At 45.9% G+C, this 16,962-nt stretch overlaps 2 protein-coding genes across 22 annotated transcripts in view; both read right to left on the bottom strand.

Annotated features, from left to right (window-relative positions):
* Nucleotides 1-847, bottom strand: part of TAF2 (TATA-box binding protein associated factor 2) — a 104,786-nt gene extending 103,939 nt beyond the window's left edge. For 12 of the 17 annotated variants that reach the window (XR_015140423.1, XR_015140424.1, XR_015140418.1 and 9 more), the window contains exon 1: nucleotides 460-847. Coding sequence is in view for 10 of the 17 variants with exons in the window: in XM_086335713.1 (XP_086191839.1) it covers nucleotides 460-542 (83 nt within the window). In the remaining 7 variants the exon portion in view is untranslated. Of the gene's footprint in view, nucleotides 1-215 lie in introns of all 17 variants that reach the window. The other 5 variants (XM_086335710.1, XM_086335712.1, XM_086335715.1 and 2 more) reach the window with 1 other exon arrangement.
* Nucleotides 848-3,232: 2,385 nt separating this feature from the next.
* Nucleotides 3,233-15,921, bottom strand: DSCC1 (DNA replication and sister chromatid cohesion 1). 5 transcript variants are annotated; one of them, XM_086335741.1, is made up of 9 exons: nucleotides 15,659-15,921; nucleotides 13,154-13,322; nucleotides 10,576-10,710; nucleotides 9,203-9,293; nucleotides 6,958-7,096; nucleotides 6,406-6,458; nucleotides 6,041-6,195; nucleotides 4,758-4,906; nucleotides 3,233-3,714 (listed from the first exon to the last, which is right to left on the bottom strand). In XM_086335741.1, exons 1-9 carry the CDS (start codon nucleotides 15,826-15,828, stop codon nucleotides 3,606-3,608), a joined length of 1,170 nt encoding a protein of 389 aa, XP_086191867.1. In that variant the 5' UTR covers nucleotides 15,829-15,921; the 3' UTR covers nucleotides 3,233-3,605. The 5 variants fall into 5 exon arrangements, with proteins under 5 accessions (XP_086191867.1, XP_086191870.1, XP_086191869.1 ...); XM_086335744.1 differs by lacking the exon at nucleotides 15,659-15,921 and adding an exon at nucleotides 14,813-15,402; XM_086335743.1 differs by lacking the exon at nucleotides 15,659-15,921 and adding an exon at nucleotides 14,774-15,365.
* Between the last annotated feature and the right edge of the window lie 1,041 nt (nucleotides 15,922-16,962).

Raw genomic sequence — 16,962 nt, 5'->3', positions numbered from 1 at the left:
GAAAATAAAATTTTTTGGACAAAAATGCAATTTAAGAAAAAGGTACATTAATCTGTAAAGGGCAGTAAATCTGCTGAAATTACATTGTCATTCAAGACATTTTCGCCCTACAAAACTGTGGGCGGCTTCCAGTTTCCCACTAGGCTTTCCAGGCCCACTAAGTCAGCTTCAAGCGATCACTGAAACTGATCAATCATAACTAACGAAAACCAAACCTGGAAGTGTGAGTCGCTCAGCCGTGTGCATTCTGTGACCCCATGGACGGTAGCCCGCCAGGTTCCTCGGTCCATGGGATGCTCCAGGCAAGAATACTGTAGTGGGTAGCCTTTCCCTCCCCCAGGGCATCTTCCCGACCCAGGGATCGAACCTGGGTCTCCTGCACTGCAGGCGGATTCTTAACCGTCTGAGCCACCCGGGAAGCCCCAGAAGAAAGGAAGATAAAGAAAAAAAAATACTTATAATTTATACGGCCTTGGGCTTTCAAAGCCCTTGTCTCCTTTCTTCCTGTTCATTCTGGCGGGGTCAGAGCCAGTCGGCGGCATAAAGGGGCCCCGCGGAGCTCGGCTTCCCGGCCTCCCGGGCGGCGGCGGGGCATCACCGGCCTTGGGCACCCGACGGTCCCCGTTCCCGCACGCTCCCAAAAGTCACGGCCCGCGGCGGGAGCGCCCTGGGCACCACGCCCAGCCCTGCCCGATCCGCCGCGGCCGCCCTTCACACTCGCTCTGGGGACTCGGCTCGTCCGTCGTCTCCGTCGAGCGCCTGTCACGGAAACACTCCCCACAGAAGCGTCCAACAGCGCCGGCTAGCCGACATCTTTCTCGGAACCTCTGACTCCTGACGTCAGCGGAAGTAGGGCGGTTCTGAGGCGGCAGCCGGAAGTCTTGTTGTCCGTGGGCGGGGCTTGGCGAGCACCGGGATTTGCGTTTGCCATTTAAAGTGCAGACGGCGGCTGAAAACCGTTGAAGCTGTGGAAACTTGACAGATATTTTGTGGATGACGCGAACACAGCAGGACGGAAAGGCGAAACATTAAATTTTAGAGAAATAAAGATGTAGCGCAAACACTGAAAAGCATGGGGACGAGGTTTTCAAAGCGCCAAGGGCCGAGACCTAGGAAACCAGGAGGCGTCCCTCCGGGCGCTGTGTAAAAAGAACCCTCAACTCACCGGAGCTGTGACTTAGGCTGGAAAAGACGAGATTACACCTTAAGGAGTCTAACTCGAATTCAGGTCCTCACTAGGCATCGCTGCCTCGGTATTTATTGAAAAATTAATTAATTAAATAAGTGGATTATACAGATGCAGAATTACTGAAACACCGGACTATTTTGAAGTCATCTGCATTTCATGAGGGAGAAGGCAATGGCACCCCACTCTAGTACTCTTGCCTGGAAAATCCCATGGATGGAGGAGCCTGGTGGGCTACAGTCCATGGGGTCCCTAAGAGTCAGACACGACTGAGTCACTTCACTTTCACTTTCCACTTTCATGCATCGGAGAAGGAAATGGCAACCCACTCCAGCGTTCTTGCCTGGAGAATCCCAGGGACCGGGGAGCCTGGTGGGCTGCAGTCCGTGGGGTCGCACAGAGTCCGACACGACTGCAGCGACGGCGGCATTTCATGTGCATGGGAATAAAACGGTTGTAAACTCCAGTGACAGTTGAATCTTGGTTAATTGTGGATTATCCATTAACTTTTTTTTTTTTTAACTTTGGACCAGGTTTAACTCTTCCAACTGTCCTGATGACAAGTTCATTAGCTAAAATTAATTTGAACTTTGGTCTAAAGGAAAACATACTAGGAAAATAAAGATGTAAAGTAACTTTATCAAGCATTCCAAAACCAGAAATTACTTGTAGTTTTTGAGTATTACCTGTGTCAGTATCCTTCATTATAGGATTATAAACTATTGTTAGTATTCTTCACAGGGGATTAGTATTGAAAAGGGTCTTCTTGAATTACAAACTTTTTAATACCATTTTGCATGGAAGATGGAGAATATTTAGCATGATAGATGCAATTAAGTTAAAAAGATGTCACTGGGTTAAAGAAAGAATAGGAAGCAAATTTCATCCCAAAGTGCATATCTGAGGTAGGAGATAGAGGGGCCCCTGGGCTGGGCAGCTGGTATCTGTCAAGTGGAGAAAAACTGAAGCTTTGTTTTCCCCACACTCCAAGGACAAAGCTAGTTGCAGAAGCTGAGCTCTGCTGGAATAGAGATAAAATGACCATTCCTGAGGTCAAGGAAACTTCCTGACCACACAGGTGCAAAAAGTCTCCTTGGAAGTAAAAAAGGGAGGCAGGGCACCAATACCCCCAGTAGTCTCTGTGGTGGAATCCATCTTTAGCAAAAAGTTGCGCATGGACCTTAGGGAGTATCCTGGAACAGATCAGATGTGGGGAAAGAAGAAGATGGGCCAAAGGAAAACAAAGACCAGGAAGAACTGTCCTATAGAAGTGATTTAAGTCATCTTTACTGTGCTCCTACTCAATTAGGGAGGACGGCCACACCCTTTCTTTCCTGGTGTGTATTTCTGCCTTATTCTGTCTTAAACTGTTTCTCTCCATGCTCCCCCACTTGTTATGCTGTATCTCTGAAAATAAACTTTGTACCTGTTTTTACAGTTTTTGCCTCCTCAAAACATTTTTGTTTTCAAAGGAGGCAAGAGCCAGGGGAACTTTACTTCTTGGTCTAGCTCCTGGTGCTTCCCTCATGGCTCAGACAGTAGAGAATCTACTTGCAATGCCAGAGACCTGGGTTCAATCCCTGGGTTGGGAAGATCTCCTGGAGAAGGGAGTGGCAACTGACTCCAATGTTCTCATCCAGAGAATCCCATGGACTGAGGAGCCTGGAGGGGCTACAGTCCATGGGTTCGAAGAGTTGGATACGACTAAACGACTAACACTTTCAGTTTCACTTTCTAGACCCTGGTGGTGGACTAGCAGCTAGGATTCTCGGTTTTTTATCCAGGCCACCCAGATTTGATTCCTGGGCAGGGAACTAAGATCTCTCTTCAGGACCACTCACTGTTGTCTTTCTGAAATCATATCTACAGGAGCCAGGTGAACAGGAGCCATTATCAAGCCCATTTCATCAATACAAACAACTACTTTAAATAGTTGATAGCATCATGTGATTTGCTATTTTGGTGGAAGGTCAAAAGTAGAGGGGAACTCACTTGGGAAATGATATTTAAGTAAATAAATAATTCTCTTCTACGACACTATTACTATTTAGTTCTCTGAAAACTTTCAAATTTATTAATGACTAGAGTGCCAAATCCTAATTAAATAAATGCAATTTGCAATATAAAAAAACCAAACCTGTTACTGTATACATGAACTCATATAGACTACCAAAATATACTGAATATAGAAAATAACACTTTTGTCCTTGTTTACACTGTGTACATGAAACAACATATCTTGAAAGACATAAAATATCCTATCACCTTTAAGAAAAAAGAGCAGTAGTTTTAAAATACTGAAGATGAGGAGAAAAGGCCCCAAAGCATTGGGTTTTTCAAAGTCTGAAATACAAATACATAAAAAAACATTTTCTTATATCCAGCAACTTTAGTCCCAAAGAAAAAACTGTTGTTCTTTTTAAGAAATGGGTCTTCTTGAGTTATAAACTTTAACACCATTTTGCATTGAAGATCGAGCATATTTTGTGAGCAGTGCACCAATGGTTTGCTTCTCTCCACACAAATCTCTGTGGGAACAATAACAAAATTAATGAACAAAATTAAAAAAATGAACATCAAAAATAGTCTAGGGAACATAACACGATATTCACAGCACTCGTTCTTTATATCTCTCCCCTAAGTCCACCTTTCCAACAAACAGAGGGGTATGCATTATGGGGAGAGAGATGAGTAAAGACAGGCTACTAAGCCATAACTGAACTAGATACATTACATGGATGTATTATCTCCAACCTTCATGGTGAGAGTATGAGTCATGTATTATTTAACCCCACGTGAGATATGAGAAAACTGAGGCTGGGTAGAGAGAAGAGAGAGGCCCTAAGAGGCATGGGACACAAGGAGGAAGTGGTGGGGTTTGTTAGTGGATTTTGGGAGAAGGAAATGGCAACCCACTGCAGTGTTCTTGCCTGGAGAATACTGTGGACAGAGGAGCCTGGTGGGCTGCTGTCCATGGGGTCGCACAGAGTCGGACACGACTGAAGCGACTTAGCATGCATGCATGCATTGGAGAAGGAACTGGCAACCCACTCCAGTGTTCTTGCCTGGAGAATCCCAGGGACGGAGGAGCCTGGCGGGCTGCTGTCCATGGGGCTGCACAGAGTCAGACACGACTGAAGCGACTTAGCAGCAGCAGTGCATTTTGGGTCAGTCTTGCAAGTAGTGACTTTAGGGTGAACTTGTTCTTAGGAATTCTGACTTCTCCCCAAATGTTAAGGCAGCGGGAAAAAAAGAAGGTGGCCATCAGAGAGGGGTGGTTGCCTTACAGTCACAGGAGGGTACACAGCAGACCGTTCCTCTAAGAGTTGCAGTTTGCAAGAAGAGCAGAGAAGTGATTCTAGACACAGGAGAAAGGCAGAGAGATGACACATCCCCCACCATCCAGATCAGTACTTATGGAGAATGGTAAGAGGAGAGCCAGCCAGGACTTGAGAGCGCTGGGAAGGAAGCAGAGCCATCAGGGAAGACTCAAAACAACACAAAACGGAAACCCTCTGCTACCTGCTACAAAAGAGCAATCCTCAAAATCCATCTGTAATAAATCACTTACTGAATATATGGAGCAATATCTTCTTCTGTCCACTTCTCTCTCAGAGAGAACAGACTATTGAAACGTTCCTGATCCCCCTCAGGTAAGTCTTCTGCTTTCAACAGAAATATGATTTCTGGTCTTGACTGTCTGTCTACCAAGGCCAAACCCTGTAAGAAATGAGAAAAAGGAGAGCTCAAGTAATAGTTTAATGTTAAAAAAAAAAAAAAAAAAGTGACTCATTCTTTTACCTTATGTTGAGCTCAGCCCGAGGTATGTAAAACCTCAGCATCATGAAGCTGAGCTTACAATAGGCTTTTTCATAAAGAGAGCGCCTCTCAGCAGTCACTTCCCTTCCCTTCTAGAATCTGGCTCTTACCACCACCAGTTTAGTGAAAAGGCTCTAGTTCTAAAGCTCACTGTGAGCTGTCATTACCAAGCCCATGGGCCCTTTATTGGACTCATCTCACTAGCCCCCTTTACTTCATTAGTATCGATCACCTCTTCCTCTTTAAGCCTGCATCACGATTTCATGCCTTTTCTCCTGACCTGATGTAATTCCCTGGGCCCCAGACCATCCCTCTAACTGTTTTGCTGTCACTGTCCTGGGTAACCTCCTCTAAACCTGTGATTCCATCCACCACTACTTGCTAATGACTGTACTATTTGGACTTCACCTCAAATCCCTTGTCCAAGCACCAGACCTCTTTAGCTGAACTTATATATGAACTCATTGTGTCTGCTGCCCAAACCTGCTCTAAGTCCCACTCTCTCAGGAAACCTAGGAGGTGAAAGTCTCAGTCGTGTCCGACTCTGTGACGCCATGGGATTCTCCAGGCCGGAATCCTGGAGTGCGTAGCCTTTCCCTTCTCCAGGGGATCTTCCCGACCCAGGGATGGAACCCAGGTCTCACGCATTGCAGGCGGGTTCTTTACCAGCTGAGCCACCAGGGAAGCCCAAGGGAAACCTAGGCGTCAACCCGACTGTAAATGGGCCCAAGCGATCGTACTGAGGTGACACACGTTCTGAACCTAGACTGCGGTGGCTGGAAACTCATTACATTTGCTACAAATCCTTTACAAACAGGCAGACTGTGATATGTGAAGTATACTTCAATTAAGTGGGCTTTGTGGGCTTTTGTTTTGTTTTTTTAAAGGATTTTTGTGATGGATTGAATGTAGAGTGCACCCCTAAGGTAGGAAAATAAATTCAGTTCCAGTTCAGTTCCAAATTCAGTTCCAATACAGGCTTCATTCCGCCTCATAACCTGCTGAGTTATGGAGGTAATCACGTCGCCACCTTACCTTAAGCTGATCAAGCCTAGTTGTCATTCCTTCGGGAACACTCTGTTGCCATACTTCCTGAAACTCAGCGAGATTGAACTTCACTGCGTTCTGAAGTAGCATCTGTGCTGTAGCTCTGCATATCTTATCTGCACTCAGTTCAAAATAAACTTCGCCTAAGGAAAGGGCAGCAGATGGTGGCACACTGTCTTCTGAACTGTACACCGTCCCCTTTCCCTCAGTGCAAACTCACAGAAGGACACTCACAACTCATCTCCCATCCCCTCATGGAGATCTCGGTTTTAACAAGAAGACACTTCAAAAGGCATGCCAAGTTTAACACACCAAGAGTTAAAACACTTGTTAAAACATTCTCCCAATCTTACCTTCCTCTGTGTATTTCTTTCCATAACATTTAAGACAGTGTTCAATCATTTCCCTGAAAAATTTTAAACACTTATTTGAAAAGTTTTCACAATTTTATGCATTAACTTTCAAACACTATTGCTAACTATAAATTAAGATATAAATTTGAAATACTGGGACTTCCCTGGTCACAGGTTTGATTCCTGGTCAGGGAACTAAGATCCTATAGGCTATGTGGTATAGCCAAGAAACTTTAAAAAATAAAAACTAAAATATACTGGAAAGCTACAATATGTCAGGTCCCATGTTAAATATTTTTATACACATCATGTGAGCATACATTTATTATAAAATAACATATATAATTATTTCTTTATATTTTTAATGGCAGGAAAAAAAAGTGACATTTATTCTTCCCAGTGACCAAAATTCCCAAGTCCTTTTTAGTTGTATATTTTTCAGATTTCTATATGATATTAAAATATAAACAGTCTATGCCCTGAGTTTAGTCCTACCCTGGATAATAATTTTCTTTCCCTTAAAATCTGGAAGGATGCGGAATAAATACTTACTCTGGCTCCAATGGTCCAAGTTCCTGAAGGCATGTATTCAAAGGAACCTTGCTAAAAGACCAAGATTCAGAATCCACAAGCTGAGTTATATGATTCAGAAGTTTCATCTCATAATCAAATTCGAGAATCCTCCAATAACCTATAAATTCCAAAGTTACATTTACTGAAGAACATTCATTTTAAACGAATTTAATGTAAACAAATGAATTGACTGATAAGACTCATATAGTAGCAATATACTCTTGCCCACTGCAAAAAAGAGACATGTCTTAGCTTTCTTTATAAACAATGCTTCTGTTCCAGCTTTTCTCCCAATCGTTGCAAACTGTGTCGGGGGGGTCAGGTGGTTTTTAAAGAGTACTTTGCACATGACCAACATTTTGACTTTTTTTTCCAAGTGCTTTAATCCTCAATTATCTCATAATAATCTTGTTGCTCTAAATGGAAATGGGGAAACCGGTAGCTGGTCCGGTCATTTTCTTAGAGGGTCACACAAAGGAGCTGAGGTGGCGGACTGGATACTCCACACGGTGACCTCTGCAGCAGGGCACTGTCGTGGTTAATGCCCTCCCACCAGCACCTTGGAGAGCCATTCCCGTGCTCGAGAAGAAGTCTACTCAAGGACTATCCTGGTGGTCCAGTTGTCAGGAATATGCTGTGCAATCAGGGGATGTGGGCTGGATCACCAGTCGGGGAACTAAGATCCCGCACGCCGAGAAGCAACTAAGCCTGCACGCCACAGCAAGAGAGCCCGTGGGCGCCAACTGCTGAGGCCCGAGCAGCACAGCTGGAAAATCAGTGCACCACAGTGAAGGATCCCGAGGATGCAGTGAAGACCCACACGCCGCAAGCAACTAAGACGCCAGGCAGCCAAATGGAAGAATAAATATGCTTTTAAAAAAGAAGTCTAGTTCATTCACGAGATAACAGACTCAGGTACGATGCGGACCAGCAGCGAAACAAAGGCTGGGTGTCCAGATATATTTCCCAATCCCTGTGAAAGATGATGAAACGCCATCTTATAGCCAAAGGCACTGCCACCGTCCCTGGAGAAACAAGTCAAGTGCACAGCCATCATTTCCATGGGAGAATGTTCCTATTCTTATTCTGAATAAAAGCAATGTTAAAACATGGAATGTGTGATGCAAAACTGAAAAAGAATAGTAGGGAAAACACCTATGCATCCCACCCCACCACACACACACCAAAATAAACAAAACATGCAATACACAAAAAATGCAGAGGGCTGCATTAAATCCAGTTTTCTATTCTTAACCTTAATACTCATGGTATCCCTATACCATAGTAATTAGAAGCAGGCCTCCACAATTAAAACTCAAGGAACCACAACAAAGAACCAAGTGCTTCCAGTTAGTTCTAAAGTCGTGTGCAGCTGCTTTGCTCAGCAGAATTGACCACAGAAGCTCATCTTGCTTGGAAGACTGTGAGTAAATTGAAAAGTGCATCCACCACACCATGCCAATTTCCTCCTTCCTAACACGTGGGTGCAGAATTAAGCTGCTTCTCTGGGCAAGTTTGAGAGGGCTGAGCAATGCACACAAACATCTACTCAAGTGTTAATGTAGGCCCAGAGGCGGCGTGTGGGGAGGGTAGGGGTTGGGGGGAAGCTCCCACTCCCCCACTCCGGACCAGAAGAAAGTCAAAAAACACTGAAGACGGTTCTGCTGGGCTACTGCTGCTACTGCTTTTACACAGGTTTATTATATAAACTACTTCACACTTACTCAAAAGCATGCTGAGTGATCACAAGAATAAATAGATCTTCCAAGCAGTTTGGAAATTCAGTGAGTTAATTCTGAGCCAGGAGTTCAAGTCCCTGGTTTGATGCCTCACCCTGTCACTGTCTCGACATGGGGCCCTGGACTAGTCTGTCCCCCTTCCCAGGCCTTGGCTTCCTCACCTATTAAAGACAATGAAGGGAAAAGATTCCTGATATCTGAGACCTTTCCTGATCAAACGTGGTTCCTCTATTATCATGTACTCCAAAGGAAAAGGCCTGTAAGGAGTGAATCAAGTCACTGGTCAGAGACTGACATCCTTGTTAGAGGTGATCACATGGAGTCTCTACCCTACTCCCCAAAACACAAATATCGTCATCTCTAAGACCAGAAGAGGACTCAATAAACAGCATGCAGCGGCAATAAACAGAGGGAGATGTACAAAAACCTCTCTCTCTCAAACGATGACCAATCCCACCACTATCGATAACAGTAAGTAATGCTACCTCCAATCTCACAGGCATTGAGAACTTGTAACTGGGTCATTATTTCTTCCTCACTTGCCTGAATTTGATCAAGCAAATCTTCAGTCGTATACTGAAACAAAAACAAACAAAAAAACGCGTTTTAGGACAAAGAATTTTTTTCAGACTTACTGAATTTTGAGGGGATAAAACATAGGGACAGATAAGGCAATATTTATAGCTGAATTTCTTTAGTTTATGTGTAACGATGACTAGACAAAGTCAGAGAACATCTTAGAAGAAAACAGAGAGAATCTTTGTGATGTTGAATGTGGCAATCGTTTTAGATACGATGCTGAAAACACAAGCACTAAAATGCAAACACATCATGTGCACTTCATCAAAACGAAAACTTCTGTACTTTTACTTGCCAGTTTTTTTTTTAAAAAGTCAAGAAAGTGAAACGATAACTCATAAAATAGAAGAAAATATTTGCAAATTCTGTCAAAGAGCTTGTGTTTAGATTACATAAAAAACTCTCCTACAATTTAATAATAAAGTAACCCAACTGAAAATTGGCAAAGGGGTTTCTGTATAAACATTCTATATAAAGCCCATATAGAGTGACCACAGGACCCATCAATTTCACTCGTGTGTGTGTGTGTGTGTGTGTATCTCCAAGAAAAATTAAAACACAGGTTCACTAGACACTTGAACATGAATGTTCACAGCAGTGTTATTCACAATAAGCAAGTAATCGACAACAATCAAAAAGTAGCAGCTACACAAATGTTCATCAGCTGATGAATGGACGCATGAAATATGGCACACATAAGACAGGGCATCATTCAGCAACGAAAAGGAACCGATGGGCCCTGAAAACTGCATGCTAGGCCAAAGGCGCCTGCCAGAAAAGGCCACTTATCTGATTCTATTCACACAAAATGCCCAGAGGCAGCCTCGGGCTGAGGTGGGAGAGAGGAGAGAAAGGCGGGATTGAGAGGGAACAGCTAAGGGGTACAGAGTTTCCTTGGAGGGGTGATAAAAATATTCTAAACTTCATTAAGTTGATGATCACACGACTCTGTGAATGCACTGAAAACTGCTAAATTACACCCTTTAAAATAAGCACATTGCTTGGTATACGAATCAGATCTCAATAAAGCCGTGACAAAGCAAAAAGGTCAATCAGTTGAACTTCTAATACAAATATGGTGGGAGGCGGTAGGGGGACAGAAGAAATGAGATTGACAAAATATTGACAAATGGCCAACAGAGTGAACATGAGTCTTTCTGCTTTGGGGTATGTTTGAAATTTTCATAATATGAACTTTAAAAAGAATGTCACCATTAAAGAATGTCATTATAGCTCTATTTTTAAAATTCCAATTAAAAAATGAAAATAATAGTCTTACTTTTGAGTGACTGGAATCCTTTTCTTTTTCACTGTCAGGTCCTTCATAGGTATTTTCCATCAAAAGTTTCTTTAACTTCTTTAGTTTAGGTCTACATCTTCTTAATTCCCAGTAATTGTTAGAAAAACCAAAGATCTAGGGATTACAAATACATCATAATCTTTTAGGGGCCATTCTAAAAGAAAACTTTACATAAAATTTCATCCAACACATCCGTCCTCCATTAGAAGCAAGAAAGGGTGCCAAGGCATTCTGCTTTCTGCCGAGAAGGTGCTCATCCAGCCATCTGCTTGAGATGGCCACCCATCTGCAGGTCACATCTGTTTAAATCTCAGTCAAGAAGACACTGCCAACATAATGAGAATGGATAATTAAGCTTCTGTTGTCATTGTTGTTCAGTGGCTAAGTCACATCCGACTCTCTGCAACCTCACGGACTGCAGCGCACCAGGCTTCCCTGTCCTTCATTATCTCCCGAAGTTTGCTCAGATTCATGTCCATTGAGTTGGTGATGCCATCCAACCATCTGTTCTTGTCGCCCCCTCCTCCTGCCTTCCACATCTCAAGTGCATTCTGGAAACTTAAAGAGTGTGCCCAGAAGAGAATGACTAGCAAGGTGACAATTCTGCAAACCACGTAGAAACCACAGAGAAAGAAGACATTTAGGCAGAAAAACAGAAAGTAAAGAAGAGCATTATCCTAGTCTTCAAATTATGCATAGATGTTACAGTGAAGAGGCGACGCTCTTGCTCTGTGTTGCTCATGATGCTAAAACTAAGCAGATGTGAAAAAAGAAAGACTTCTATTCAATGCAAGAGCTTCCACTAGGTAGAACAGCAACTAATTCCTTACTGGACTTGAGAAGTAGAGGCCTGTCACTCAAATCAGGTGATAGTGGCTAAATGACGGGTAAACCGCTGTTATCCTTCTCTTCAATCTCCAGGATTTGCCCAATCAACACCAGCACTTAGTAGGCACTCAGTAACTGTTTCACATGAAAGAACTGGAAAAAGGCGGAAATGGATCCTCTCTGGGATACACTGCAGCCCTAAGACGGACGGTCAGAGGCGCATCCACTCTCAAACCAGGAGAAGCCGTGATGGACGAGGCAAGGTCCAGAGCCTACTGGAGGTGCCGCGGAGTCTCAGCAAAGCTTAAGGACCAAAACAGAATGACTGCTGAGCTCAGGCACAGCTCACAGAGGGGCTGGATCCAACACACAGACGCTGGTGTGTGCTTTTGTGTTAAGGGGGAAAACGAAGCTCAGTATGGACTTTTAATTCGTTGTCAACATTGAAAAATAAGGAGATTTTGCCCCCTAAAAACTAGATTTTAAGCTTCACTTGGACAAAAGAAATCAGAAGGTCTGGCAATGATGGGCTGCTTTCCCACAAGGCCAAGAAGCGCCTACCTACCTGCCTGAGGCCTGTGCACCCCAATCTGTCACAGACCCCCATTCCCTATCACCCCCGAGCCTGGGCACCCACTGCCATTTATCAATGCCAGCCTGCTCTGCTCAGGTGCGTTCCTGACCGAGCCTTTTTAAGCATCTGAAGTGCAACCCAAAGATTCTGAAACTCTGGCTAGCAGATCTCTGGTAAGTTTTACTTGGTCCCAGAACACAGAACTCCAGTAAGAAGAGCTCAAAGGTACTCACAGATGTTTATATCCTCTCCAAAAAACCACAAGACAGGTCATGATGAAAAAAATAACATCTTCTCCAAAAGGATGAAAGTCAAAATTTCTAGCTCATCACAATCAAACACGTAACTCTACAAAAGTCAAAGTATAATCTTTACTGGCAGTTCCTCTGTTCTAGCAACATATGAACCACTCAGGTGTCCCAGTATTTTCCCTTATTTCTATTCCAATTCTGTTTTTAGGAAGTAGTTGGTTTGAAGTTAATCTAATAGAATTAAGGTGCTTTGACTGTATATGTGTAACTATCGAGCCAGGATAGAAACTTATGTTTGGTATCTGCCATCAGTAGTCTCCAAAGTAATTAAGAATTTGTTATACATGGCCACGGATAGTAATGAACTAAACCAACTTCAAAGGTGAGGAACACACTTCCCTCAAAAACATATTTTTTCATTTCCCTACATCACCTAATGCACTAGTTATAGTTTGAGGGAATCACCTTTCAAAAGCTATCCACAGCAGAACTCCCTGAAAATAGGCAAAACTTTTAGAATGAGTCGCCTCATAGTAAATTTTCTTTATTACAGAAAATGGTCAGCTTATCTAGGACTTAAACATCACATGGGGAAAATAGAGACAACTTTACATGACTCCAAACAAACAAAAATAATGCTGAGAAATTTCCAGTTTCATCAGAGAAAATTTCAGATTCTCTGTGATTATACATTTCACACCTCCAGTTTTTTGGGGTTTTTTTTTTTTTGGCCTCAAGCATGGGAGATCTTAGTTCTCCAACCAGGAACCGAACCCACGCCACCTGCGCTGGAGCACAGTCTTAACCACTGGGCCACCAGGGAAGGTGGTGAAACTCACACCCTGAGTTTCCAATTGAAGGCATGCTGTCTTTTTCACATAAGTCGGGAAACAGAAGACAGTACCTCAGTGTGAATAATGTTACCGTGTGTTTCTTCCATCTTCAGCTGCTCCGGAATTTTACAGCCAGGAATAAAAAGCAACATATTGGAAGTGTCTGCTACTTTCAGATCGTATGTTTTGTCTTCACTGCACAGAACCGCCTGCTCATCCTTATCACCACGAATCACTAGACTGCAGGAAAACAAGAAAATACTTGGTTTACTGAGACACCAATGCCCAGCCTCATTACACACAGTTCCAAAACCCTCTAGGTTTCTAGAATTTACAATGAAGTCTTGAGGCTATGTCTGGCCCCTCCTCTCACAGGCACCCCACCTCCCCACAATGATGGGCTCCACAGGGGAAGGACTGCGCCAACTGACTCACTAAGGAAAAATAACTCCACACGGGCCAAAAAAAAACCAGAGGCCGAATGTTACCACATGGCATCTTTGTGTAAACTGCTGGGAAGAGGATCCGTAGGCTGCAGTCAAGATGTCACAACTTTCTAAAATCGCTAAAGCAATACTTTTCAAACTTATGAGCGTGCGTGTTAGGGAACCCTGTTAAAAAGCAGGTCAGGATGCAATTCGTCTGGGATGGGACATAGGATTCTGCATTACTAATAAGCTCCCTGACGAGGACTATGCTGCTGGCCATGGTACCCACCCAAGTGGTCCTTCCTGTTTTGGCCTGAGCAACCCCTCACCATCAAATGAACACATCCTGGCCTAATCATCACCCACGCTGAAAGAAACTGGGACCTTGAGAAAAGAAGGCCTCAGTGCTGAAAGGAAAATGTGCAATGGCTATGTTTACAAACTAGAGTAAACGATGTCTGTGACAAAGGGTCACAGGTAGAAAAAAGAAAGAAGAAGAGGGGAAGGTCAAAAGCGAGAAGGGGGAAGAAGAAAAATAAATGATGAAGATAATGGAGATGACAAAAACGGAGTTGATTCTAGCAGTCCTCCCTGCCTATGTTTAATCCTCCGGTACCCAATTCACTTCTTTAAAATAAGTAATAAAAAACCTGAACTGAAAGACTGAAATTTTTTTTAGAAAAACTAATCCTACATTTAAGTGAAAATATAGGTTTGTGTTTTTTTTTAAGCTTTCTGGTGCTAACAACATCCAATAGTCCTAAGTACCTTCTCTTAACATATACATCCACATTGTACCATCTCTGCTTTCAAATATTTTAAAACAACAACCCCTTCCTTCACCAAAAAAAAAAAAAAATTAACACAGCTTTTCATTCTGGTTTTTGCCAGCTAGATTAACTATAACTGGAAAAAGCAGGTGCTCACACCTGAAGTCTTTTCTCAAAGTCCTGCCAACTCAGCTGAGATGAAATGAAAACCCACAGTGATGCTTCTCCCTCAGTTCCCTGAGAGATCCTTCACTGCTAGCATCTGAAAACTAGCCTATGACTATAATAATGTTCGATGAGTAAAATAAGAGAAGTGAAAGTCTAAAGGCAGCATAATTTAAAAACAAGTGTATTTATTTAGCTGCACCAGTTCTTAGCCTCAGCATGCGGGATCTAGCTCCCTGATCAGGGATTGAACCCCGGCCCCCTGCCTTGGAAGCACAGTCTTAGCCACTGGACCGCCAGGGAAGTCGCCCAATTTTTAAAAGCCTACAGGATAACAAAGGTGAAAGCCACTCCAGCTGTGTCCGACCCTTTTAGGCTCCATGGTCTGTAGCCCACCAGGCTCCTCTGTCCATGGGATTCTCCAGGCAAGAGTACTGGAATGGGTTGCCATGCCCTCCTCCAGGAGATCTTCCCGACCCGGGTCTCCCGCATTGCAGGCCGACTCTTTACCACCTGAGCCACAGCTATATAATAACTACAGGTGTCAGAAAACAACAGTGCAGAGGAGAGTTAAACAAGAACGCCTAACTCCTCGTCTTCCGGGACTGCACAAAGTTGAGACAGAGAATGGACTTCCGTATGTTTTTCACATGGTCCTGCAGCAAATGTGCGGCGGGCCTAGCATTAGAAAACGGCTTCAGATTCTCAGTACTTGACCCCAAGCGAGTTTTTTTGTTTTTTTGTTTTTGTTTTTTTGAGGGCCTTCCACAATTACCTAATCTGTTAAAAAAAAAAAAAAGTTTTAAACTTCCCCCAAAGTCCTGGCTACACCTTGGGTAAAATAAACCTAAGAAGGCGAAGAGAGGAACTCCGTAAATCTTGACACTCCCACCGGGCGTCACGGTGACACGCCGGCGCTCGGCGCTCGGCCGGGCGCGCGGTTCGGGAACACCCCCCGACTTCCGCGGAGCCGCTTCCGGACTCGCGCCCGCCCGCGGGGCTGCGAGGTCAGCGCGGCGGGGCCGCCAGCTGGGTGGGCTGGCCGCCCCGCTGGTCCCGGGCGAGGGGGCGAGGGGGCGCGCGGGCTCCTCCCCGGACTCCGCGCCCGCAGTCGCCGGCGCAGCGCGGGCTCCTCTCTGCACCCCCTGGCGTCCCCCGACCTGCGCCCTCCGCCCCCCGGGTCCTCTCTGCACCCTCCCCCGTGGCCCCCCACCTGCGCCCGGCCTGCAGCCGCCCGCACAGCGCGGGCTCCAGCTCCAGCAGGCACACGTCGCCGGCGGCCGCGGGCCCGAAGCGCAGGCAGTGCGCGGCGGGCAGCAGCTCGGCCGCGTCCAGCTTGGCGGTCTGCAGTGTCGCGTCCACCTCGGCGCGGGTCCTCTCCATGGCCGCCGGGGGCCGGGGGGCGACAGAGACGAGCCCCCGACGCGGGAAACGGCGCGGGAAAAGCGCGCCGGGAGAAGCGCGGCCTCGGCGGGCGGGCGGGGCGGGCCAGGGACGGGGCGGGGCGGCGGCACAGGCGCGCCCGAGACCCCGGGGGCGGGGGGAGACTGGGCGGTCCGGCCCCGCCCCTCCGCTGCGCCCCGCGCCCCGTTTCCCGCGGGGACCCCGCTCTTCTGGCCGTCGGCTCTGCGGCGGGCGGGCCTTGACATACGCGTTTTGCCCGCATCGTTGCATGAATCTTTCAATACGTGAAGGGCTTCCCTGGTGGTTCAGCTGGTAAAGAATCCGCGTGCATTGCTAGAGATCTGGGTTCGATCCCTGGATGGGGAAGATCCCCTGGAGAAGGGAAAGGCTGCTCACTCCAGTATTCTGGCCTGGAGAATTCCGTGGACTGTATAGTCCAAGGGATCGCAGAGTCGGACGCGCCTGAGCGACTCTCGCCGACCTAACCTTCCCCGCGTGCGCGCTGCCGCTCAGCCGGGCCGGACTCTGAGTGACCCGTGGACGGGCCCCAGGCCCCTCAGCCCACACTGCTCAGCTCTGGCCTCAGGTGGGCTCCCGATGCGCCTCTTGAGGACAGCAGACGCGGCCTTCTCCGGGGTGAAGAACGCGAACATCTTCCATTGCTTGGGCGTTTCGGTTCTGTAAAAGAGCCCAGAGATTCGGTGATCCCTTGCGGCGGAACGGGGACTCTGCCCCAGGGCTGCGCTGTTGCTTCTTGGCTGTTCTCTCGTCTCCATCCGCTCCCATCCCCAGTCAGCACCTGTTGGAAAGGCCTCCCTGCCCAGGAGCTCCACAGGGTCCTGCTCCATTTCGCCTTCCTTCACCACGGCCTGGTGCCAGTGGATTGGCTTTTCTGCACGTCAGGCGAGCAGTTCGGTTTGATAACAAGATCACCCAGCGAGAGTGGGATGTGCAACTGAAAATTCGACTGAAGATGCCGCCGCTGCTGCTAAGTCGTGTCCAACTCCGTGCGACCCCATAGACGGCAGCCCACCAGGCTCCTCCGTCCCTGGGATTCTCCAGGCAAGAACACTGGAGTGGGTTGCCGTTTCCTTCTCCCGACTGAAGATGAAA

This window comes from Bos grunniens, chromosome 14 (genome assembly GCF_055505025.1).
Source record: "Bos grunniens cultivar Pamir isolate PY7600 chromosome 14, Bosgru_T2T1.0, whole genome shotgun sequence".
NCBI classification, from domain to species: Eukaryota; Metazoa; Chordata; class Mammalia; order Artiodactyla; family Bovidae; genus Bos; species Bos grunniens.
Note: the sequence above shows the minus strand (reverse complement) of the source record. Positions and strands in the feature narration are given on the sequence as shown.